Source organism: Petaurus breviceps, unplaced genomic scaffold (genome assembly GCF_028583685.1).
Source record: "Petaurus breviceps papuanus isolate PSGF00001 unplaced genomic scaffold, PetGlider_PUasm1.0 37, whole genome shotgun sequence".
In the NCBI taxonomy this organism is placed as follows: Eukaryota; Metazoa; Chordata; class Mammalia; order Diprotodontia; family Petauridae; genus Petaurus; species Petaurus breviceps.
The window spans coordinates 68,990,371-69,015,986 of record NW_027186296.1 but is presented as its reverse complement, the minus strand read 5'-3'; the positions used below and the strand labels follow the sequence as shown (position 1 = coordinate 69,015,986).

Sequence of the window (25,616 nt, the reverse complement as noted above, 5' to 3'; positions counted from 1 at the left end):
TTAGTTCTAGGTAGACTGTGGAGGGAAAAAGATTAGCTGAGAAATATATTCCTCTATTTTATCAGTTCCATTAAATATAGTATGAAAAAAATTTAAATATGCTAGTTCAGAGATTTTTCTCCTTCCTTTAAATTACACTTTCTGATTAGATACACAAATCTATTGCCTATACCCATTCCCTTCACAACCCTAGCAACCTAACTCATTCCCTCCACTAAGACCATATTTTTGTAGTTCATCAATAGGCCCCTTTATTGCTGGTTTCAATGGTCTTTTCTCCGTTTTCATTCTCCTTAACAACTCTGTTTGCATAACAGTGCTAAGCATCTTCATCCTCTCACTTCTAAGATATCATGCTATTCTGGCTTTTTTCTACATATGTTCAGGCTATTCCTATCTAAACTTCTCATGTGTGGGTCTTCTCTCCAACTGTTTCAATGGGTAGGACCCTGGTTTAAATTTTGGTTTAAGTTTTTCAGAGATATTAGGCTATGCCTAATGTCACCAGTCAACCTTTAAATCTTGTCACTTTACTTCAGACTGGTCCTCAATTTCCTCATTTTTAAAATGGTGGAGTTGGATGACATTATTTCCAGGATCAAAACCAACATAAATCATAAATTCCATTGTTTCCCATTTTCTTTGCTAGTTCCTCTTTAATCTGTTTAGCTATAGTAGAGTTTCCAAGTTCAATCCTTTCTGTATCCAAACTGCCTCACTGGATTAATTATACATTTTTTTTCCTTAAACTACCAATCTCTCTATGATAATGACTTTCAAATCTATATGTTTAATCCTGATCTCTCATTCTCAACCTCTTAGTCCAATTATATATTAAAATTTTCTACTTGGATGTCAAACTCCCCACATTTAAGACAAAATTCATCATCCTTATTCTGAAACAAGGTCTGTCCCTGCCTAATAATAGCATCAAGAGTCTCTTCTAAGGTCTAAAGATGATCTGAAGACATCTTTACTTCATATTCTGTTCTTTTATACTCAGTAAATATGGTCTAATAATTTATCCTTTAAAATTTCTCTACCTTCCTCTCCATTCTCATTACTTTAATTCAACTGGCTTATTGCAATAGCCAATAGCCACTATGACTCTTCCCATCTAAATCTATCCTCCACACTGATCATGAACAAATCTTTATAAAAATGAATTTTCATTAAGTCATGAATAATGTTGTGAGTGTGCTGAATATGCAAAAGGCTGACCAGAGTTACTGACACTGCATATCACTGGTGGGGAAAGAAAATTATAGTTACCAGATGTGCTCCCCTCTCCAAAAGGAATCCCAAACTCTGGAGAAAGGGATGTGACAGGGGCAGCTGGTTTTAAGGATAATTACGCAAAGCTTCAAAACTAACTAATGATTCTGCTCAAACCCCTGGTCTATGCAAACCAAACCAAAGTCCTGTCACTTATAAGTTATAAAACTAAGCAAATGCCAGTCAATTTTGGTCATCTTTGATTTTCTCTCTCTATAGAAACAAATACTTTACATAGTACTGTACTATTTGAAGCACCCTTAAAGAGGAAAGCTTTTTTTAATCGTGTAGTCAGTTTACCACATTTATTTAGTGATGCAATATGCTCAGGGGCCCCAGGAAGGCATTAAATACAAAAGGGCCTCAAGAAGGGACATGTCTGTGTGCCTGCTCAGTCACTTACCTTGCAGATCGTCTGTTTCAGGTACTGCTTTGTCCACAGATGTGCTTTCCACTTGGGTAGATGCTACAGAGTCTGATAAAAGTGACTGATTTGATACAGGGCTAAAAGAGAAGGACAAATCTTTAAATAAAAAGTCCAAGTTTGAGTTTCAATTATTTAGTGCTTTTAGATAATCAGGTGACAATACAGGAAATTGCAGTAGATTATTACAACATATAGAAGCAATAAAAAGAATAATTTTTAACACATCTAAATGGTATTAGAAAATTAATATTTCTGAAACTAAGTACTTCCGTTAGAAAATTTCATAAGTAAAGGTCAAATGACCCATTAAGCAATTATTTCCATCAGAAGGTACAGTAGGCACATCTGGAACATGCTTCAGGTACTATATAAAGGGGATATGAATGGTATGCATAAGAAACACTACAGTAAATTTGTGATATATTACAACACCCTGTCATTACAAAATAATCAGCCAGAAAACCATACAATATAAACAGCCACAAATGATGAGGTAGCACAGTGGAAAAAGTGTTGGGACTTAAGAGTAAGGAGGACCCAAGTTCAAATTTTGTCTCAGACATTTACTAACTATGATCCTGGGCAAATCATTTAACCTCTTTGTGCCTCAGTTTCCTCATCTGGAAAACCAAGTTGATGTCTCTATTCAATTATGATCTTATGCACCTAGAAAAGTAGGAAACCAGTTTTGGCAAAATATATCAACTGTGGAGTAAGAACAACGCAATAAAATTTATTTTTAAGTCTCTAAGCTGATGGAAAATTTAAAGTTAAAAATATGCTAATGTAGACATGAATGAAGGTTTACTAAATTTATTTAATCTTCAACTCAATGCATGGCACTAAGTTTTAAAAGACAATTTGAAACAAACTTATACTCTTTAGAAACAAACAATCTCTTAACACTGGAAAATATGTTTGATTTGGATTCAAGAAAGCAGGCTGTCAATCATGGTTATGACTATAAGTCACATGTGTAACTTTTAAAAAGTCATAGGATCTACTAGTACCTCAGTCTCATTATTTGTAAAATGAGAGAGTGGAACTACATGGCTTCTGAGATCTTCTCACTTCCAGATTTATGATCCTATGAAGATCTGTGACTATCAGTTTCTTTCTTTGTAAACTAAGTTCTAGTACTCACAGGTAGGAAGAAAGTAAATCATCAATTCTGATCACATACATGAACTTGGGACAGAGAAAACACAAGAGCAATTTATCAATAAATTAATACTTGAAACCATGACCAGCTATAATTCAGTAATACAAGAAATAAAGAAATTGCCAGAGGAAAAACAAAGACTTAGAAATAAAATTATTTTTTATAAAAAATGAGGACAACAGAAGTTACAGCTACCTGGACAGAAACAACCAGAATGAAACTCACTTTTTCATACAAAAATCATTTTTCATACACAAGTCCTCAAGAAGCAAATGCGTCAAACACAGGTACTATACTTTATTTTTAATTGAGACTTGAAGAGACCTTACCTTGGCTGCATAGATGGGGAAGATGTGGAGTCTAATGTTGATTGAGCTTCTGGGACATTGCCTTCTGTGCACTGAACTGGTAATGATTCAGACAGACTACTGACAGAAGTTGCTATAAAAATACAACATTTCACATGAAAGTTTATATACCTTGGTAAATCCATGAGTATATAATCAGTAAAATCAAGGTTAATTTTCCACTAAATATTAAAGATTGTTTTACTACTTAATTTAGAGATACTTATTACCATACACATATTCCCTCAACAGATCTCCACTGAACTATTTTAAGTGAAGTAATAGTTTTAAGGCTAGAATGATAAATTAGGAAGAAAAATTCACCAATTTTATTTTTATTTAATTCACAAACATCTCCCTGGTGTAAGTCCACACATCTGTGGTCATTAAATAACTCAAAAAATGGTCTATAGTCAAATATACCATGATAGTTTGAGGTTAGAATTAAATGCTGTTGTCGGTCCAGTAAGTTATACTTCCAGGTATTTCATAAATGTGATGAACACATTAAATGTGTACTGACATTACCATTTCTAATATCAATATCTAATGCCTATTTAAGTCCTTTAGCAATTTTTTTTCTAATGAACTTACGTGTCATTCCACTCTAAGATCTCTTCCAATCATTAGTTCTTACATATATAATAAATACAAGAGTTAAAGCAAGAAAAAAGGCCTACTTGTTTATATTATAGTGCTGTTGCTGTTCAGCTGTGTGTCCAACTTTTTGTGACTCCGTATGGGTTTTTTTTTGGCAAAGATACTAGAGTGGTTTGCCATTTGCTTCTCCAGTGCATTAAGGCAAACAGAGAGTGTATTGCTCAGGGTCACACTGCTAGTGAGTGCTTGAGGCCATATTTGAACTCAGATCTTCCTGACTCCTGACTCTCAGTATTCTATCCAGTGAACCATTTTGCTGCCTCCAAGGCAAAGGTTAAGTAACTTACTTTTATTGAGATCTTGTGTGTTTGTGTGTGTATATACATATACACACATACATGTGTAAATGATTTGCTTTAAGCTACGGATGCAAAATATCAGAGATATTTCTTATCACAATTATAAGTTATTTGAAACTAATATCTGTTTAAGTATCATAAGGACACTTTTGGAAATATCAAAATGGAAATATAAAAATATTCTATCATCTTTGGCAAAACATGCATTTAATTTTGAGGTGACAATTCTATCACAAGCCCTAGCTTATTCACTTAATTTAGAGCTTCTTAGGAAACTGAAGTAAGAATATATATAAAATTTGATCTTAGCCTAAAGAAAAATCAGAGCCATTTTAATTAATTTGACTCTAGATTTTGATTTAGAATATGAAACACAATATAAAACATATAAGTTAGATGCTATAAAAGATAATCCATACTCTTCACTAAAAGGCACATAAATTTATTTGTTTTTTAAGACTTTTACCAGTCATCCACTTGGAGATGTTCCTTTCCCCAACACACGTCTCCAACATTCTACTTATAAAGACAGAAACTCCCATGAGCTGGAGATGAAAACTTTCCCCACTGGAAAATCTCTTACTCCTCCATGCCCACCCCCTACACTTTACAGATTAAATAATACTTTCAAAAGTCTGCACAAAAATTTGTAATATATTCTATAATTATCCAGAGTGAAGAGTTATTAAAGGAAATACATGTTCATATGTGTATAGGAATGTCTGTAGTGTGTGTAGTAGTAAATAAGTAAAGACTCTAGTTTACACACATTACTTAAAATAGGTATAATACTCATAAGAACTACTTACCAGGTGGACTAATTCTACCATTACTACTATTCTGTCTTTGAAGATGTTCTTTATAGCATACTGAACACATGCCATTTGTACGAGGGTTTCCATAAAATCCACAGCCAGTGGAACAAAGCATAGGCACTTGGCTATGGTTAGTTTCTTGAGCCATGTTCCTCTTCTGTGCACCTGAAAATTATAGTCGAGCATTCAGATAATACTCCAAAGTCTTCTCCAAATTAGTTTTGGATCATACAAAATAAATAAATAAATCTTACTTCTCTAAAAGCACATTAAGTGACAAAATTGTAATTTTTTTTTTCAAAAAAGATAAAAATTAACACATTCTTATGTTGCACCAAACATGGAGTCAGAGCAGAACTATAGTGGCTCAGGAATCAAGATATTTTGGAAAACGTTTGTCCTTAACCATAAACCTTAGGCTCTTAAGTTCCAGAGAACTGTGGGAAACTTAGAGCAAACCAGTTCTGTTTGGATTCTCCTAGATTACAATGAAACTTTTTAAACCACCAGGGTAGACAGACACCAGGTCTTCTCCAGACAAATGACGCTAAAGTAGAATGATAATTCATTTAGCTGAGAGTTATCATTAATCATAGGGAGAAGGGAAAAAGCCCTGTGTTGTGTCATTTTTCTCCCATAAACAAATAGCTAACATGCCTGACTTGTGACAAAAAATAATAATGCAATTTCTTCTCCATGCTTGCAAAAATTCCTACATGGATGGTTATGGTTAGAAAAAAATCAGTGCTAAAGTAAAAACTAAGATATGAGGGAGAAAAGTTAATTTTGAAAAACTCAAAATTACAAAAAATCTTTGGAACAAATGGGAAAATGTTCATATATAATTATCTATACTTTAGGCTAGGAATAGGTGTGAGACCTGTAATTTTACTGGCATAGTGTTAAGTAACTACCAGGTAAAGAAACTCCTTATATCAATTCAGATCACCTCTCAGGCTTGACTTCTAGATCACTAAGGTAAAACACTTAGGAATAATAGTGAGATAATGGGTCCTGATCCTTGCTAGGATCCAAAATGTCACATAAATCCTACATCATATTAGCAGCTATGAGGGAAGTAATTCATGTTTCTCTGAAATTCTGAATCAGTGACTTTGAACAATCATGCAAACTGTAAATGGTCAAAATGCCCAGAGGACCTGTATAGTGTATACTGGAAGACCCAGGTAAGGCAGAGAGAAGCTTTGTAATATAGGCAAACTCTAGATGGAAGTTAATTGTCTTCTGGTTATTTTCTGGGTCAGCCTCCCAGCCTGAAGGCACAGAAACCATCAAGTTCTAATGCCATCATCATCCAAACTGCCTATGTTCTATGAAGATTATCCAAGAAAATTTCTTGCAGTTATTTCTACAGTAACACTTAATTTTCTGGGCATAACTGATTTTTTTTTTTTTAAAAAGAAAAACAAAAAAATCCCCACAAAATCCAAAGTTATGCATTAGGAAGATTTTTCGTAGATAATTACCTACAGTCTACTGCTTCAAGTCTTCTGAGTCCAAAATCAAAGGAAAAAATATATTAATAGTAGCATCCTCACTACAGTTCACTGGATTAAAATATAAGCAACATACAAGACTTGAAGTGGAAAGGTATTATCAACTGCTGCAAAATACAGATGGTTCATGTGATAGGCTAGAAATTCATTAAAGTACATCTTTGTTTAACACAGCTTTTTAACTGGTTCATATCCTATATTTTATGCGTCATATGAAAGAAATAGGTTTCTATTTAGAAGTACTTTCACTATAAAAGGCCAGGGAAATCTGTCTCAATCCAGACAAACACTCAATTCTCATATCCAATAGATGAAAGTAAAGTACTGGAAGAAGCAAAAACTACTCAAGAGTGAAATCCCAGAAAATAATAATAAGTCAATGAAGTTTTACATGGCAATAATTTTATTCAATTAAATAAGTTGGTTTATGATTTTTCCCTTTCCCCTCCCCTCCTCTAGTTCCTCTTAGTACTGTATTTGCTGAACTTTGTAGGTGACATAAAAATTTTAAAATAAAATAACCTTGTTTTATTATTATAATACTTTCTAATATGAGTTTTTGCTTTTTCTTAGCATCCTCAGTGTTCAGTATAGTGCCTACCACATAATTAATGTTCAATGAAAAAAGCTTTGTTGACTAATTAACACTGGTTCCCTTAAAGTTTAGCAGCTTGTATTTCCACTTGTAACAAAAATCAAATTTACTTTAAAATACTTTTAATAAATTTGAAATTATATGATCCATTACTATATGCTGCTGAAAATGATGAAATGGTGTTGACCAGGTCCACTACAAACGTATGTTATATAACCTAACCTGGGCTCTCAATGCTGCAAGTCAATTCTTTTACATACCACCCTCAGGGTCCCAATTAACTCTATCCCACTACCACAGTAGTTCTTCCAAATCCTTTCATCCGTCTTCTAGCCTTCCATGGTTTCCCCTTCTCCCATCCTGTCAGCTGAGGGGCCTTTCCTCATATTTTACTGGAAAAAAAAAAAATGAGCCAATTGCTGGGATTTTCTCTCGTCTTCCTTATCTCACATCACTCAGATGCCTACTGCTACTATCTATCTCCTTCAGACCCAACTCACATACTGAGGTGATCCTCTCTCCTTGCCAAGGCAAACTCTTCTACTTGCAAAAGTGATGCCATTCTATTCCATTTTCTCCAGAAACTGCCCCTACCATCATCACTACTCTCTACTGTTGCCTACAAATATGCCCTTGCCGCCTTCATGCTCAAAAAAACCCTAACTGATTCATCTACCCTAGCAAATTATAAGTAATCCCATCTCTTTCCTCCTTTTTCTACTAAACTCCTGAAGAAAGCTATCGACAACAGCTCCATCTACTTCCATTCCTCTTAACTCTCTACAATAATTTCAATCTCATCTTTCAACTGAAACTACTCTCTCCAATATTACCAATGGCCACTTAATTGCCAAATTCAGTAGTATCTTCTCAGTCCTCACCCTTTTCAACCTCTTTACTGGCTTTGCCATTGTTCATCACCCCTTTTCTAGTTTTCATGACCCTATGTTCACTTGGTTATCCTCTTATGTATCTGACCATTCCTCAGTCTGCTTTGATAGATCTTCAAGTCATACCCATTAACTATGAGTTTTGAAAAAAGGCTCTGTCCTCCACATTCTTCTCTTCTCCCTCTCTACTTCTTCACTTGGTGATCTTATCAGCATCCATGTATTCAATTATCCCCTCTGATGATTCAAGTCACCTTAACCAGAATACTCTCCGCTTGACATACAGTCTTGTATCTCCAAGTGCATACTGGACATCATGAACTTGTCTTGTAGACATTTTTTTGGAGGCAATCAGCAGGGTCACATAGTTAGTAAGCATTTGAAACCACATTTGAACTCAGGTCCTTCCTCTCGACTCCAGGGCTTGTGGCTCTATCCACTGCACCATTTGGCTGCCCCTCTTGCAGACACCTTAAACTCCACATGTCCACATCTGAACTCATTATCTCCTATCTCTTCCTCCTTCAGTGTTTCCTTGCATCCTAACTTCTCTATTACAATTAAAGGTACCACCCTCAACTACTCTCTTATCTTCATATCCAATCTGTTGCAAGGTCTATTGATTGTACCTTCTCAGCATCTTCACATGAGTACCCTTCTCTCCTCCAGCATTGTCATCATCCTGGTATAAACACCTCCATCAGTACACCACAAGTGTGTGTACACAAGTACACCCCATTCCAGTCTACACTGAGCTGTCAAAGTACAGGTCTGACCACATCATCCTCTGGCTTAATAAACTCCAGTGACTCCCCTACAGGTTCAAATTTAACATTCTCAGTTTGGTGTTGAAAGTCCTCCTAACATTCCTTCTGCCCTGGCTCTCTTTAGTCTTCTTACTTCTTACATTTCTTCATACATTCTGAGATCCAGTGACCCTATCCTCCTTGATGTTTTCTCAACCAAGGCACTCCATTTCCTAACTTCAGGCATTTTTACTAGCTGTATTCTATACTCAAATATTCATCTATGGCCTCCTTAGAGTCTTAGTTAAAACCATACCTTCTACAGGAAGCCTTTCTAGATCCTCCTTAAATTTATTGCCTTCTCTGTTGGTTATTTCAAATTTCTTGCATACATTTGTTTGTACGTTCTTTTTCGTATGTTATCTGTGAGACTGTAGACTGTAGGCTCCAGGCAAGTAAGGACTGTCTTTCACTTTTCTTTGTATTCCTAGCACTCAGCAAAGTATCTGGCATATAGTAGGTGTTTAATAAATGTTAGCTGATTGACAGACTTAACTGTACTATGCCAAAAATAAAAATTATGACTATATAGTTTCATATAACAAATTTTATATTTTTAACTATGACAGATTTGTAGAAGGTAAAACATGTTTGACACTAAAAATACAAGATTTCTATGACAGAATTTTGTTAAACAGGAAATGAAAGAAGTTGAAGAATGGAAATTCTGGGGAAATTAAGTATAGGCAGTACTTAAAAAAAATTTTTTTTTTCCAAGTACTGCTAAACTGACTCTCAAGTTACTAAATATTTGCCTCAAACTCAAAAGCATAAAAGGACTCATCTACCAATACAAAATCTCCATTGCCCTCCTTAAATTTACAAGCTCTTTATTGAAATTGCAGCATACCTTATTATTTTGTTTTCTTCTTCTCCATAAACTCCTCGAATTCATCTTTTGCTATGTTCACTCTATCTGAACAATGTCAATTTTTTTTTTGTTTTAGGAATGATTTTCTCCTTACTTCTATCCATTTTCAACCACCCACTTTTGATGTAAACTACTTACTCTCCCTTGATAATAATTTCCAAATAATGTGTGCCTTCAATAAGATTCTTTTTTTTTTTTGCTTTTTGGAGGGCAGTCTGGGGTTAAGTGACTTGCCCAAGATCACACGGCTAGGTTTTTTGTGTTAAGTGTCTGAGGCCGGATTTGAACTCAGGTCCTCTTGACTCCAGGGCCAGTGCTCTACTCACTGTGCCATCTAGCCACCCCAACATTCTTTATCTTAATTACTTTAATTGGATGTGAATATCCTTTACGAATCTAGATCTAATATGCTCCTTCCATTTTGGGCTATGGTCTTTATTTGACTGATTTCTCAAATCTGCATTTTTTACTCAAAAGGCTCTAATCGGGTCTGATTCTATTTATCAAGGTAATGGGGGCCTAACATCTGCACAGAGTAGATAATCTCTCAGACAATTCCTCATATGGAAGAAAGTAGGGGAGGTCTGCTTCCAGGAAAGTCATGATGACTTGCAATAGAAGTACCTTGTAGAGACTTTGAAACATGTGTGGACATTTTGTAACTGGTTCCAGACTGTTGACCATGTGGTAAACAGCAACCTCTTAACTAGGCTACAGGTACAAAAGCAGAATTAGGGACATTGTTCAAAAGGCCTCAATCTCAGCCTTTTCTTCTCATGGCTGAACTCTTTCCTTTACTTTCAAAAGTCTGGAGAAAGGTAAATTCTATAAGGGGAAAGGTCTTAGCCTTCTCACCAGAGTCTGAGATGTGGCCCACTGATATTGCCTGCCTCAGAGTTTTTTCTTTCATTCCAAGTGAAGGGAAGGAGGGCTTTAATTCTGTAATTTGGTAAGTTAAAAGCACTTTTTTAAGCGTTTTTTTTTTTGGGGGGGGGTTGAAATGACAAAGTAGGGGGGAAAATTATACAGATTAATAAGCAGACAAATAAGTCTCAAGGATGCAAATTATAAGGAGATCAGTACCTTGTATGGTTTGAATGTTTACAAGACTTAAGCATAAACCAGGCTAGCTTGGTGAAGGGATAAGGTAGTAAGTGTAAGGAGGAAGGGAAGGAACATATTTCCCATGCTATTAACCATTTGGTGGATGGCTAATTATATCAAAGAAACTTAGACTGGCATTTCCGAGGAGGAAGTTAGGTTAAAGTGAATATGAAGAAAACTTAAGTCTTTAATTGTTCTTCTATTATATTTAAGAAGAGGTAGGGTGGTGAAGTAGACAGAGAGATGGTTTTAGATCCTCAAGATTCAGGATTCTGCCTGAACAATCTGGCAGTGCAATGCTGGCCAAGACACTGAACTTCTAAGTCCTGTAGCTGCCGTCCATGCAGCTGTAGTCACATGCAGTCCACAACACTTCTGAGTGGGACCCAAACCAGATTAAAATACAACTGAGAAATGTTTAACAAAATATTTTAAAATGCAATGAAATACAGATGATATTAATATGTGGCTTTCTAAGTCAGTATCCATTTCTATGAATTTGATACCATCACTGCTCTAGGCAAAAATGCAGAGGTGTCCACTTATTAAATAAGGAATTTTCATCATCTAGAAGTTTCTTGTATAAATGAAACCTCAAGTCCAATTCCTCTCCCTAGTATTTATAGCTACAAAATTCAAGAAAAAAAGGTAAGAAAAGGAACAATGAGAGATAATGAGGAGGAAAAAAAAAATCAATGAATGACTCATCAGAATGGGAGACTAGAAATCAAGAGAACAAAGACACAGGTCTCATTTTGCTACTATCTGTAGGAACATGGCTAAGTCCCTTAACATCTCTGGGCCTTAATTTGCCCAGCCATAAGATGAAGGGATATGATTCAGTAATCATTATTCTTTTTTTTTTTAAAAGAGCAATTGGGGTTAAGTAACTTGCTCAAGGTTACATGGCCAGTTATTTCTGGGTGTGGTGCTAAGTATCAGAGCCTGGATTCGATCCCAGGTCATCCCGACTCTGGGGGCAGTGCTCTTACTCACTGAGCCACCTGGCTGCCCCTAAGTAATCATTATTCTTGTTGATTTTAAAATATATTCTTCTTTCCAAACTCCACATTAAAAGACTTTAAAATTTTTGTACTTATTCTGCTAAAGTTATTTTATAGCTTTAAAGAATTTAGAACTCTGAAGAAAATGCTTGTTAAATTTGTTGCTAATCGAACTTTTTTATTTCTTGACTTATTACGATTAATTAGCTCATTCCAACTATGATTTAGGATGATATGAAAAGGAAACTTCAAATGTCTTTACAAAAAATGCTTTTAAATTTATAATTTAGTATCACAAATACAGAGCTTGAAGGGACTTTGGAGGTCTCCTTAATGGTTAAACTTCCTCTTTTTACATAGGAGAAAACTAAGGCCCAACGAGATTAAGTGTCACACTCAAAGTCACACAGGAAGTAAATAGCAGAGCTAGGATTCAAACCCTCTTCCTGCGGCCATATGCCATGACCTTTGAACTATAGCTAGTTCTCTTTGCCATCTCCAATTTCTAGTAATTGTTCCTCGGCATTATCTTCACCTATGTCCACTATTATTATTACCATATTCTAACACGCTATCAACTGATGCCATCACTGGTTTTCCCGTCTTCAGATTCACCTTGCTTAAATCCATTCTATACATCTTACTTAAACAGATGAAATTTCCAAAACACCCATTATCATGTTATTCCCTTGCTCAAAAACTTGCCAAGAGAGTATCAATATAACGTTTAAACCTTAGTCTAGCAATCAAAACTCTTTAATTTAACATCAATCCATGTATCCAATTTTAACCCCCCCCCCCTTATTCACCAAATGCAAACATTTCAACAATTAGGTTGGTTTTATTACTGTTATCTGAACACCCAAATCCTCATTCCTTAACATAAGCTTCTGCTCAGATTCTTTAGATCCTTTCTTTTTTCAAGTATACAGTTAAAATACACATCACTGACCTTCCTTCAGGAAGCATTGCCTGACTGCATAAGCACACTCTGGTAATCTCCATCCTGAATCCCAGTAGTCACGGTTGTACACACTAGCATTTTTGTAGTATCAGGGGGAAGCAAGAAAGATACCCTGCCCCTACCCCCCAGTGGTGAATTTACAGTAAAACATAGACAAAAGTTAGGATGAGCAGGTATGGATGAGTTGTGATCTGCATCATTGAAGGGTATTTCATAAATGAAATCATAGCTCCATGTGAAAAAAAATTGTCTAACAGGGTTTCTTAAACTTTCTTCCACTCTTGACCCCTTCACAACTACTAAAACTGTGGGTTGAGACTCACAGTTTAAGAGGCTCTACACCACTCATGTGTGGTACTTTATGATGTACCTTGCATGGTTATTTAACTTTTTTTTTTTTTATTAAGCAATTGGGGTTAAGTAACTTGCTCAAGGTTACACGGCCAGTTATTTCTGGGTGTGGTGCTGAGTATCTGAGCCCAGATTTGATCCAGGTCATCCTGACACTGGAGCCGGTGCTCTTACTCGCTGAGCCACCTGGCTGCCCCTAAGCAATTGGGGTTAAGTAACTTGCTCAAGGTTACACGGCCAGGTGTTTCTGGGTGGGTGCTAAGTGTCTGAGCCCGGGATTCGATCTCCAGGTCTTCTCAACACTGGAGCCGGTGCTCTTACTCGCTGTGCGACCTGGCCGCCCTGGTTATTTAACTTCTGTATGTTCCTATTAAAGTAAAATCTCCTTGAAGGCAAGGATCTTTCTCATCTATAATTCTATTTCCTTAGCAGATTACAGAATACCTTCCACAAAGGTGCTTAATGTTTGCTAAAGAAAAGTGTATAGGTTTTATTATTCCAATTAGATTATAAGATACTTGAGAACAAGACTTACTCCCTTTGTATTCCCCAACAAAGAAATTCCCACCATGCTTGTCCATCTTAAGTATTCCATTAATATTCACTGAATGAAAAATGAGATTAGTGCTAATGTCATATTTGATTAAGTTTTCATCTTATTTATAAGAAAAGCCTTTCCTCTTTAGACAAATTAGTCACAAAGAAAATGAACACATCTTCTGTTCATATCTTAAGAATTCAATTTTACAGGTAGATATCTAAGTAGGAGGATTACTGACTGTTTGGCAAGCAATTAAGAATGCAGATTGCATTACTACTACTTGTCTTTTTCCTGGAGAGAATAGGATGGGAAACTGTCTTAATAATAAGACTAGAATACCTTGCAGTAAAACAGATCTCTTCTTTTCAACCTGGTATCCAAACTGACTTTTCTATATTGTGATCTTCCAGCTTCCAGAGAACAAGGGAAAACTGGTAGTAGATTTTAGAAGTTACTTTAAATTGAAGACTATTATCACATTGTTTATTATGTGTATGATTCACTTTTTTTCTGATAAATTAATTGAGTAGTGACTTATTTGACAATTTACTAATAGTTATGTGCAGTAGCTTCTTGAAGCCAGAAGAGAGCAGAGCAATAATGTCTTTTAAAAGAAAATAACCATAAGTGTTTGCCAACAACCCCATTTTATATTAAACTTTCACATGGGTCGGTGGGGAGAGAGAGGAAGAAAGAGAGACAGATGCAGGTGCAGAGAGAGAGAGAGAGACAGAGAGAGAGACACATACAGAGACAGAGAGGAGTTGGGGAGAGAGGGTGAGGGAGAGGGAGAGTCAGAGATAGACACAGAGACAGATGTATTATGTGAAAAAGTAGGATGGTCCAGAGGGCAAGAAATTATCTGTGGATGTCAAAGAAAGGAAAGCCTATAACAGAATTAGCTAAGAAATACTGCAATGATATACAAAAGTACTTTGCTTTGATAAAGGAGGGAAAGATGTTACTCACTCTGGTGAAAAAGTATAGGGATTTTGGATTTGAAGTACAGGCTTGCTACTGTACTGAAGATGTTTTGCAGTTCTCTCTCTGTGTAGCTGTCCCCACCTCCCTATGTCAGGCTGTCTTTCCCTCTGCAGCTTGGGCTGAAAGACAAAAGGTTTACATCTGGCTGATGTGGGTAGAAGAATCATGTATCAATTTTTCCCCCCTTACTCAATGATAATCAACTCATTCCCCAAATCCCACATACAAAGTATATGATAACATTAAATCTCATTTTAGTAACTAAGAAAATACCTGCCTTTTCCCTCCCCCACCTTGCTATAAAATAGTTTGTTGTAAAGACCCCAAAGGCCACAGCAGCATACTTGATACCATATTCTACATGTAAAGACACAGGAGCTGGCTATTGCTGAGCAGTGTACAAAGAAAGACTATACTGGAGAAGGGACACATTCTCACATATTCTCACATGGCCCAATGCAATCTATCAAGTAAAATGGGAAAAACTCAAAACATATGACCTATTAGTTGTGGGATTTCTAAATATCCAAGCTGAATGCACCTAAGTATTATTTCTTGCTTGATTTGATATTTTAAGCAGGCCTACATAGGAATAGTATGGGCAGCTAGGTGGCAAAGTAGAAAAGTGCTGGGCCTGAAGTCAGGGAGATTCATCCTCCTAAGTTCAAATCTGGTCTCAGACACTTACCAGTTGAGTGACCCTAGGCAAATCACTTCACCTTGTTTGCCACAGTTTCCTTCTCTTATAAAATGAGCTAGAGAAGGAAATGGCAAACCACTCCAGTATCTTTGCCAAGAAAACCCCAAATGGGGTCATGAAAAGACAGGCACAATTGAAAAATGACTAAACAACAACATAGGAATTTATTTATTATACAAAAGAATAAGACCAGAAAAGACTCTACAGACATTGCATCATCTAAAAAAAGATAAATGGCTTGATTACCTGGTACCTTTTACACATAGGGTGCCAAATGGAAGTAATCAATTAGCAAGCATTTATAAAGCCATTACAAAATACTTGCTGATTATTGATTATGCCTAGCAGTTTAACAACAAAGTCAATTTCTTCTAACAGCAAGGAATATAGGAAAGCATTAGTTCAACTTATAAAAATAAAGGCGGTTTTCTTTACAAAGTTACCAATGATTTCTTAGCCACCAAATCTAATGACCTTTTTGACCTGTCTGTAACATTTGACACTACAGACTACCTTCTCCACCACTTAATACTGTCTCCTCTATTTTTTCAGGACTGTATTTCCTGGTTCTCCTACCTAATCTGACTGCTGCTTCTCCATCTCTTTGAGTACACCTTCAACCAATAACTATGTTATGTTCCAAGGCTCTGTATTGGGGCCCATATCCCCTTTTCTCTCTCATAGGTGCCCATGAATTCCAAAACCATTTCTACACAGATAATTCCCTGATACAACTTCCTCTCAGGCATTTCCAACTGTATTCTGGTAGGCTTCTCAGACTCAGCAAATCCAAAATATAAATCTTTTCCCAGAAATCGTCCCTTTCCCCCTTTCCAAATTTCCCTATTACTATCAAGGGTACTATCATCCTTCTGGTCACTGAGGTGTATAACCCTGTGTCATCCTCAAACTTCCACTCTCCTAATCAATTAATTTGTTGGATTTTGTTGTTTCATTGTCACAACGTCTCTAGTATACATCCTCCTATCTCACTCAATAACTAATTCAGGCCACCTTCAATACCTCTCACCTAAACTACTGCAACAGACTTCCCAATTAACCTACCTGCCTCCTTACGTCTTTCCCTACTCCAATTCATCCTCCACACAGCTTCTCAACTGCTTTTCCTGAGGCATAAATCTGTCTTATCTTACCCTCTATAGAAGAATTCATAGGATTTCTCCATTACCTCCAGGATTAAATATAAATGAAAAGTTTTTAAATTAAAAACCAAAAAGATCATTTGCACATATACATCAGAACACAAGTGTATTATATGAAACTGTGAATCTCCATTTTAAACTATGTACTTTTCAAAAAGTACAAAACTACACATTACTTTCCAAACTATACTAGTTGTGCTTCCTTCTGAATTTCCTTCTATTTTCTTCTGTGCTTTTCTGAAAATGGTTCAATGGTGCTCCTTTTTTTTTTTTAGGCAACATGACAATTACCCTCTCTATCCAATTAAAAACTGAAAGAAAAAAACACATTGTAACAAATAGCCACAGTGAAGCAAAAGAAAGCCACACATCTCTTTCTGCACCTGGAATCCATAATTTTTCTGTCAGGAAGTGGATAACAAAATTAATTCTGAGTCTTCTGGAGACTTGGTCATCACTACACAGACTGAAAAGCTTTAAAAGCTTGAAAGTTGTTTTCCTTGACAATACTTTGTTTTTGTATACATTGTTCTCATACAGCTCATGCATCAGTTTAATACTGCTCAAGGTTCTCTAAAGTCATGCATGTCTTTCACTGTTTCTTAACAGCAAAGTAATAGGGTGGCTAGGTGGCGCAGTGAATAGAGCACCGGCCCCGGAGTAAAAAACTTGAGTTCAAATGCGGCCTCAGACACTTAACACAAAAATTAGCCATGTGACCCTGGGCAAGTCACTTAACCCCAATTGCCCTCCAAAAAGCAAAATAAAATAAAATAAAATAAAAAAAGCAAAGTTATATTCCACTGCATTCACAGAAATTGTTCAGCCATTTCCCAACTCATTTCCCCTTAGATTCTAGCTCTCTTTTAGCCACCACTTTTCCTGCCCACCCTTTTCCATTTAATGCCTTCTTTGAGATCAGAAGTTTGTTTTGTTTGTGGCAATTATCCCCCTCCCCACCCTCCTCCTTAAAACTCCTTTTCCTATCACCACTTCTTTTCCTATCAAACAGTATACCAAAAGTTTAGTGGTGTTTTACGTTTAATGAACAGGATGGGTATACCCCAATACTATGTTGTAGTTCTTCTCTTTTCTCTTGGTGACTTCATCAGGTCCCAAGGTGTTAATGATGATTCATATAGCCAGAAGGCTTCCAGATCTATATATCCAGTTCTATCCTAAGTCTCTCTCCTAAGACCCAGTCCTGAAGTACAAACTGCCTATTAGACTTTTAAAACTGAATGGCCTATATCATCAACTCAAACTAAACATGGCCCAAATGAAATTTATTCTACCTGCCCAACTCCCCAAATCCACCCATCTTCTTAATTATTTCTGTCAATGATACCACCATCCTTTCAGTTACTCAGGTTTTAAACCTCACAGCATTTTCTCTGACTCCTCATTCCCTCCCCCCTTTCCATATTCGTTCAGCAGCAGAATCTTAGACAGTTTCTACCTCCACAACTCTAGCAACACCTCTCCACTGCCTTCTTACAATATCTTACTTCTTCATTCCCTGCCTTCATTCATAGATCTCTTTCTTCTCTAATTCATCTTTCATAGCTACAAAAATGATTTTTTCTGAAACATAGGTCAGACAATATCACTCCTCTACTCTGACTCCAGAGGCTCCCTCTCCAATACAAACTCTTCTGTTTAATATTTAAAATCCTTCAAAATCAGACAAAACCTACCTTTCCAGCCTGTTTATGCAGTACTTCCATTCCAGTACTCTATAGCACACCGAAATGGCCTTCGTGTTCTTCACACAAGACTCTCCATCATCTCCAATTTCTATGTCTTTCCAGGCTGTCCCTTTGGCCTGGAATGGTGCTTTGAACCCCAGGTTTCAAGATTCAGCTCAAGGAATACCATCTCCTTGAACCATTTGTGATATGCCAAGCTCCTGCCCACCCCAATTAAAAAGTTTCAGTGCCTTTTCTCCTTATCTTACACTGATTCTGTACTTAATTATACATGTACATATTATTTGTCCCTACAGAATATAAACTCTTCAAGTGGCGCTTACATTTTTTATATTTGTATTCCCAGTACAGTAGTTAGTATATACAGAATTCCTAAATGGTTATCAATCGACTGGGAAAAGACAAAGACAAAAATGAAAAGTTACCTGGCCTCAAAGAGCTTAGAGTATAATGGTGAATGCAACACATACATACAGCAAGTATATGCAAAATGTATACCAGCAAATTTGAGGAGGGGCATTAACATGTTCTCTCACAAATGCCTCACTTATACACCCCACATGCTAGGTCCCTTCAACCAGACCTCTTATCACTTCAAGGGGACGACCCATGTAACACATGGTCTGTTTATCTACTATCCTTTTCTCTTGATACAATGACAGAACACTTTCTTTTCCAACCACCCTTCTCTTTCACAATACCTTTAAAATTCACATCTCATATGAAATTCACTTTTGGTAAAATTCTGTAGTCTATAGCCATTATTCTATTTTCAAGCCATTTAGTATCATGAGAAGAACAATGGTGTAAAGATGAGTTTTTGGTTTCATAAAGAAATCTAGGGTCTTTGAAAGTGTTACACCAACCCCCAATTTCAACCTAGCCTACTTTATCCTTTCCTGGAACAAGTATTCTATTAGTTTGAGGTATGTGTCCAAGATATATGCATTAGCAGACCAGTTCTATAAGATTTCCATCCAAATGAATATTATATTCTGAATTTTTAATCCATTTGTGTGAAATTTTTCCTAGTCTATTTACCTCTTTGAGCAACAGGATTTTCAGCTATAAAATGAGAATAAACACATTCTACCTAACTCACCTGGGTATTATAATTAAGGTGTTTTGTAGACTTTAAAATGATATCCAAATGTTGCTGATCTTGTTAGGAAAAATTCCTCAAAGGATGAGGTACTAAACTCCAGATTACATTAAAAATTTTTATGCAAAGTCTTCAGCAAAGCCTGAAGTTTTGAATTGTCATACACATGTCATAATGAATGAAAATAAAATTCTGGAAAGCAGCAGGCTTGAGAGCATAATACAATAAATAAAGAGCATTAGATTTGGAACTAGTCCTACATCTGAACCCCTGGCTTGTTACTAACTACTATAACTTTAGGGAAATCATTTTACCTTTCTAACCTCAGGTTCTTCACTTGTAAAAATAGGAATAATAATGCTTATTCTATCTAGCTATTAAGATCACACTGAGGATGGAATAAGAAAATAAAGAAGAGGATGGAATGAGAAAATAAAGAATTCCATAAATGTAAGCAAGTACTACTACTACAAAAGATTCTTCAAGACTGGAGATGTTTAGAGAACAGATACAAAAGAACTGAAGCAGGACACCCAACTAGAATAGCTGTTCTATGGTGAGATGAAGGCAGCCAGTCAAAAGCAAGGGAGCCAGAGAAATACCTTAAAGAATTCATATTTGTGCCTCTGTGAAAATTTGTATCCATATAAACCATTAGTCCAGTTCACTGTTAACCACAGTGACGTAGAGTTATATAACATGACTGACAAGTGACAATCACAAGATGCAGATTTAAAGTAATAGGTGCTGTAAAAAGACACTGCAATTACAAATTTTTAAAAAATTTGAATAAGTATGCAGACTACAAAGACAGTTGGTCATGTAATAGTAATTCCCACCCACACAGCCAACAATTACAGTTAGTAGACATTCTTGAATAAGGCTTCTACTTGGGGAGCAGAGGGGGGAAAAGCTTTACTAAATGGTTTCCAACATGCTCCCCCCAAATTAATGCAATAAACCTTCAGGATGGCATGCAAATAATTCCATATAAAATTCAACTGTAAAGTTACAAAAGAACTTCCTTTTCTATTTTGCCAGTTTTCCCAAAGGAATCTTTCTTTTTTTAAAACTCACAGAAATAACAATCAAGTTCTAATAAGGTTAAAATATCAGGGTTATTATTTAAGGACAGTTCCTCCTGTGTTGAATGGGAAATTTTATTAAGCACCTTGATATTTAAATAATGTATACCACTGAATCCATCAAATTATGACTTTGGAAGTACCATTTTGGCATAAAAAGCAGTGGTTGTAGAAAACAGAGAACTAATGACATGATGTTCCTTCCAGGTATTTTTGATTACATAGAAAAGCTTTTTCGAGTCCATTTAATAAGTGGATTCTAGAAAATATCCAACAGAAAACACATGCCAACATAAAATCCAAAACTATTTTATATCAGGTTCTATATACACAGAATCTAACCAAAGTAGACTACCTAAGCCACTTTTGTCTCAGAAGATATGTGAAAGAATGGTTTATAACAAGTTCTTCCCAAAATTTCTCAAATATATCAACATTTTTTTCTTCTAAACCTGCCCCTGCCCCTACTCCCTTCAAACTCCCTATTTCTGTCAAAGGCACCATCATCTGTCCAGTCATACTGGTTTGCTAACCTTAGAATCATCTTGCATTTTTAACTTTTCTTCCGCCATCCCCCAGCCCCATCCAATCATTTTCAAGTCTTGTGGATCTGTTATCTCCTGTAGCTGTCCCTTTTTCTCTACTCACGTGGCCCAACCAAGTTAAAGCCTTAAATACCTTTTAACAAAATTCTTTTCAAGAGTTTCCTAATTATTTCCCTAGTCCATCTTGCAAACTAGTTTTCAAAAGTCTTTCAAATTAGTCTGTTTTACAATGTCACTCTTCTGCTCAAAAACCTTTTGTATATGAAGTAGAAAAAAATCAAGTATTCTCCTTACTGCTTCTTGGATAAAATACAACTTCCGCAGGTTGGTATTTAAGCTCATCACAATATGACTCCTATAACTTAATCACCTTATTTCTTATTACTTCCCTTCATTCACTTTATAGTCTAGCCAAATTGGACAGTTAGCTTTTCCATCTCCCACTTCCACAGATTTTCGCTAACTTTCTGCTGATCTGATATGATACATTTATCATCTCCTCTCAGAATTCTTTCCTGATCCCCATCTCATCCCTTCTCCTCACTCCTTTGTTTAATTATCTTGCACAGTACAATCTGTATACTTGCTGTGTCCCTCCAGTAAAATGTTAAATTCTTTGAGGACAGGGATCATCATAAATCTGTTTATTTATATTATCAGGGCCTAGTACAACACACTAAACTACCAGTAAATGCTTAATAAATGTCTGACAAATTGAATTTTTCAAAACCAGCATGTTCAATTACTTTCTTGATCAAAAGGGCCATTTGAATTCAATTTTTCCTCATAAAGACCCTATTAGAAGCATGGAAAAGACTTATACAAATTGATGGAAAGTGAAATAAATAGAACCAGGAAGACTAGTTACTATGCTGTACTATGTACAGCAATGTACATAGAAAAGTTTTTTTTTTAAAATGGAACTGAATGTTGCAAAATTATGACCAGTCTTGACCCCAAAGAAGAAATGTGAGAAAATATGCCTTCCAACGCTTCTTTAAAAAGGTGGGAATGTGGGTGTATTTAACTTCAGATATTCCAATACTATGGCTAGTTTTAATGAACTTATTTTCCCGTCTGCACTTTTTCATTTATTTTTTTCTTAAGGGCTCTAGAAGAGAATGTAGAAGGAGTGATACAATGAGAAATGAAGATTCTATAAAACATAAGATACAATAAAATGTGTTAAAACAAAATAGAAAAAATATAAATTATTGTATTGTTACCCCTTTCCAAAGTTTTACATTTCCCAACTTGTTTTTAACATTCAAACCAGCCCAATACGACAAAGTTGAGACTGGAGACCAATTACTCAAGGTTGGGAGCCAAGGGGAAAAGGTGGCACTATGCTCCTCAAGCTTAAGTTTGCTTCACCCCTGAACATCACACACTCTGCCCCTGTAGGCCTTTCCTCAAGATTGACTAGTTCCTCCCAGATTCTCCATTTTAAAGAAAGCACCCAGGCCAGCAATGTTTTCATTCCTTCCCCAGGCTCCACCCCTGACACTCAGTGGACTTTCTCTACCCTGTCCCCAAGGTTACCTTTTCCCCACAATCCTACCACATGATTTTTAGCTTCCTTCTAATGTATTATCTTTCCCCATTATAAGATAAGTTCCTTAAGCACAGGGGCAGTCTTTCTACTTGCATCTATATTGCTGCACAGTCCTTGGCACATAAGTGATGCTTAATAGAAGGTTGTGATTAACTGTTACACCTATTTTAGTGTAAGAGACAGGTAACTCAGAGTAAAGAGACTACTGAATCACACATTCTAACCTCCAAGAAAAAAGGGTAAGGAACTGGGCCTGGAGAGAGTGAAGATTTTAGAAAAATTTAAGATTAGGACATTTTTGAGGCTGATTGTGGGGAGGAGACAGAAAACTGCTGAGTCATCTTTCAAGATTCCTAGAGGTCTGGACAATAAGGTCTCTTATTGTCTTATATATTATTATCTCATATATATATATATATGTATACACACACATAGAGAGAGACAAAGAGACAGAGAAAGAGACAGAGACAGAGACAGAAGCAGAGAGAAAGGCTTATAAAAAAAAAAACTTCCAATCTTGTGGCATTCATCCAAATAGATACATACAGAAGTTAACTGTCCTAGATAACAAACAATCTATTGAGGATTACAAAGGGGCTATCCTTTATTGCTCAATAGTCTCCACAAACTATAAAACAAAGGGAAAGCCATGTAACCTGGTGGAGATACAGACAGGAGGCTGCATGTGCCAAGCTAACCAAACCACCACCACCACCTGGACCACCTTTATCATCTCCTCTCACACACTGATGGGGGAAACTCAGAACTCTGAGCTCCACAAGAGCATGTGGAAGAAAAGAAAGTTCTTGTCAAATTCCTTGACACTATAAAGATGGTTCAATACCAGTTCGGAAACTGATATGCTTTTATCTGTAGAAATGACATTAAAGAAGAGGCATTGCCATTTGTTTTGCCATTGCACACCAAGAATCTTTCACTTGATTTGCAGCTGAAACTTCCCATATACTGTCTCCTCCATTAAAAAGTGAGGTCCTTGAGAACAGGGGCCTTTTGACTTTTCAAATAAAAAATATCCTTAGCATTTGGATGCAGTGTTTTACATATAAGTGACAAGCACAATAAATTTAAACCAGAATACTTTCCCTCACATCAAACTGAGGCAAATAGTACTGATAAAATCAATAGGCAGCTAGCTATGTGGCAAGTTAGAGCATCAGGCCAGGAGTCAGAAGACCGGAGTTCAAATCTCAGACACCTACGCTGTGTGGCCTTAGGTAAGTCACTCAACCTCTGTTTGCCTCAGTTTCCTCATCTATAAAAATAGGAATATAAGAATATGTGAGGATCAAATGAAATAATTTTTATAAAGCATTTAGCACAGTGCCTGGCACATAGTAAGTACTATCTAGATGCTAACTGTATATGATTATTTATCTGAGTTTAAATGAAGGTAGTAAAGGGAAGAGATGTAACAGGAAATGTGAAATGTGGGAGAACTTCAGAGAAAAAGATAGGCCCTGGGTGGGGTACATGGACAGAAAAATTTGAAGACAGTGTGAGAATAGCCTAAAGTTATTACAGGTACTTGGAAAAGAAAAGAAAAAGAGCTCAGTAAGGTAAAGTTGAAGGGCACAGAACTTGAGCTCCCTTGCTCCCTTCTGCATGAACAACAGAGACCCAATGCCAGAGAAGTATCCTATAGCTCTACCACCATGCTAAAAAAGGAAATCCATTGGAGGGTAGGGCTGGGGGGAGAATTGATCTCTTCTCCTATATCTTTTTGAAGTTAGTTCACATGGAGGAAAACGAGAGCCCAGAAAGACTGCATAGGAGAGACCCCAAGTTATATTAGTTTTTGTTTTTTTTAGCAACAGAAACGTAGAGATATTTTTTATTCTATACAACTATCTATGCATATGACTATTATCTACCACGCTATTGACTGAAACTATCATTGCTTTGAAAACTTTATTTCTTCCTGAGATGACTCTAGCACTTGGATCACAGTTGTTTTTTCCCCCTCTACTCTGCATTTTACTATTATTTCTGGAAACTTCAGCATATGTGCTGATGTGACTTTTCACATGAAGGATCCTTTCACCATCCTCTACTTCACTGACCTCTAAAGCCACCCAGTAACTTACTCATACTCTCAAAATTCATCAAGTTTATCATCTTCCTTGGATCTCTGAAATTTAGTGCTACTTCTCTCTTCCATCACAACCACAATGCCTGTTCTTGTTCTCCCTCTGTTTCCCTTCCCTCCTGCCTTTTCCTGATTGAACTTTTCCTTCTCTCTCATGCCCTTCCATATTTATTATCTACTTTCAAAGAGATTTTCACTTCCTTAATTGATCCATTTTATTAGCCCTCTCACAATTAAAATGGATTCTCTTCACACTCCAAAGCCAACTATTCCAATATCATTGTCTCTAGTACTTTGGACTTCCCTTGCCACACAGTCCTTCCTCACCCCGTGACTTTGCATGAAGTCCTGTCAAATCCTCAGTCGTACCAACATGCTTTCTCCCCTTCTGCTCTTAGGTAAAGAAGTGGTCGATTACACATTAAGGTTAGCTCTTGCCAAGAATCGGCATTTCTTATATAGGTACTTAATTGTTTTGGAGTGTCCATTACATATGTAGCAATCTAAGAATTATTATAAATTCCTTAAGTGCCCAATACCCTCACTTTCTATAAATGTCCTCATTCCCCAGTTTCTAGAAACAACTAAGACTACCCACAAAATAAGTTCCCTCATAATTCCCACCCCCTTCTTCAACTCAATACATTCTTTGTTCCTCTAGCCCCTAGGAAGATTTATCTGCTACTTTATAAAGCTAATCACTAACCTACACTTGAGAAATGTTCCCATCTTCTTCAGGACACGTACAAAAACAAATCTCATTATTCAATTCAGATACCCTCCCATCCCCCACAATAAACTAAGTGTCCATTATGTGCACTGCTCACTGCTCACCCTTAAGCTAGTGTCTCTTTACAAACACATTAATATCTCTACAATGATCTCACCAGCCTTCCAGGCTAGAAATCTTGGCATCACTTCTGATTCTTTTTCTTTCCCTTTTTGTCCTCTATATCCATTCTGTCACTAAGGTCTATTCATTTTTTCCTTCATCCTTTCTTCTTTGTAACTACAACTAGCAACCTAATATACAGGCCA

The 25,616-nt window shown here is 36.4% G+C and overlaps 1 protein-coding gene across 7 annotated transcripts in view; it reads right to left on the bottom strand.

Moving 5' to 3' along the window:
- Positions 1 to 25,616, bottom strand: part of ZFAND6 (zinc finger AN1-type containing 6) — a 96,176-nt gene that overhangs the window by 12,327 nt on the left and 58,233 nt on the right. For 6 of the 7 annotated variants that reach the window (XM_069098681.1, XM_069098679.1, XM_069098678.1 and 3 more), the window contains 4 exons: positions 14,598 to 14,731; positions 4,980 to 5,150; positions 3,194 to 3,305; positions 1,679 to 1,779 (listed from right to left, as the gene is read on the bottom strand). In XM_069098681.1, the coding sequence (XP_068954782.1) occupies positions 1,679 to 1,779; positions 3,194 to 3,305; positions 4,980 to 5,133 (367 nt within the window). In that variant the 5' untranslated portion in view covers positions 5,134 to 5,150; positions 14,598 to 14,731. The remainder of the gene's footprint in view (positions 1 to 1,678; positions 1,780 to 3,193; positions 3,306 to 4,979; positions 5,151 to 14,597; positions 14,732 to 25,616) is intronic. The other variant, XM_069098682.1, reaches the window with a different exon arrangement.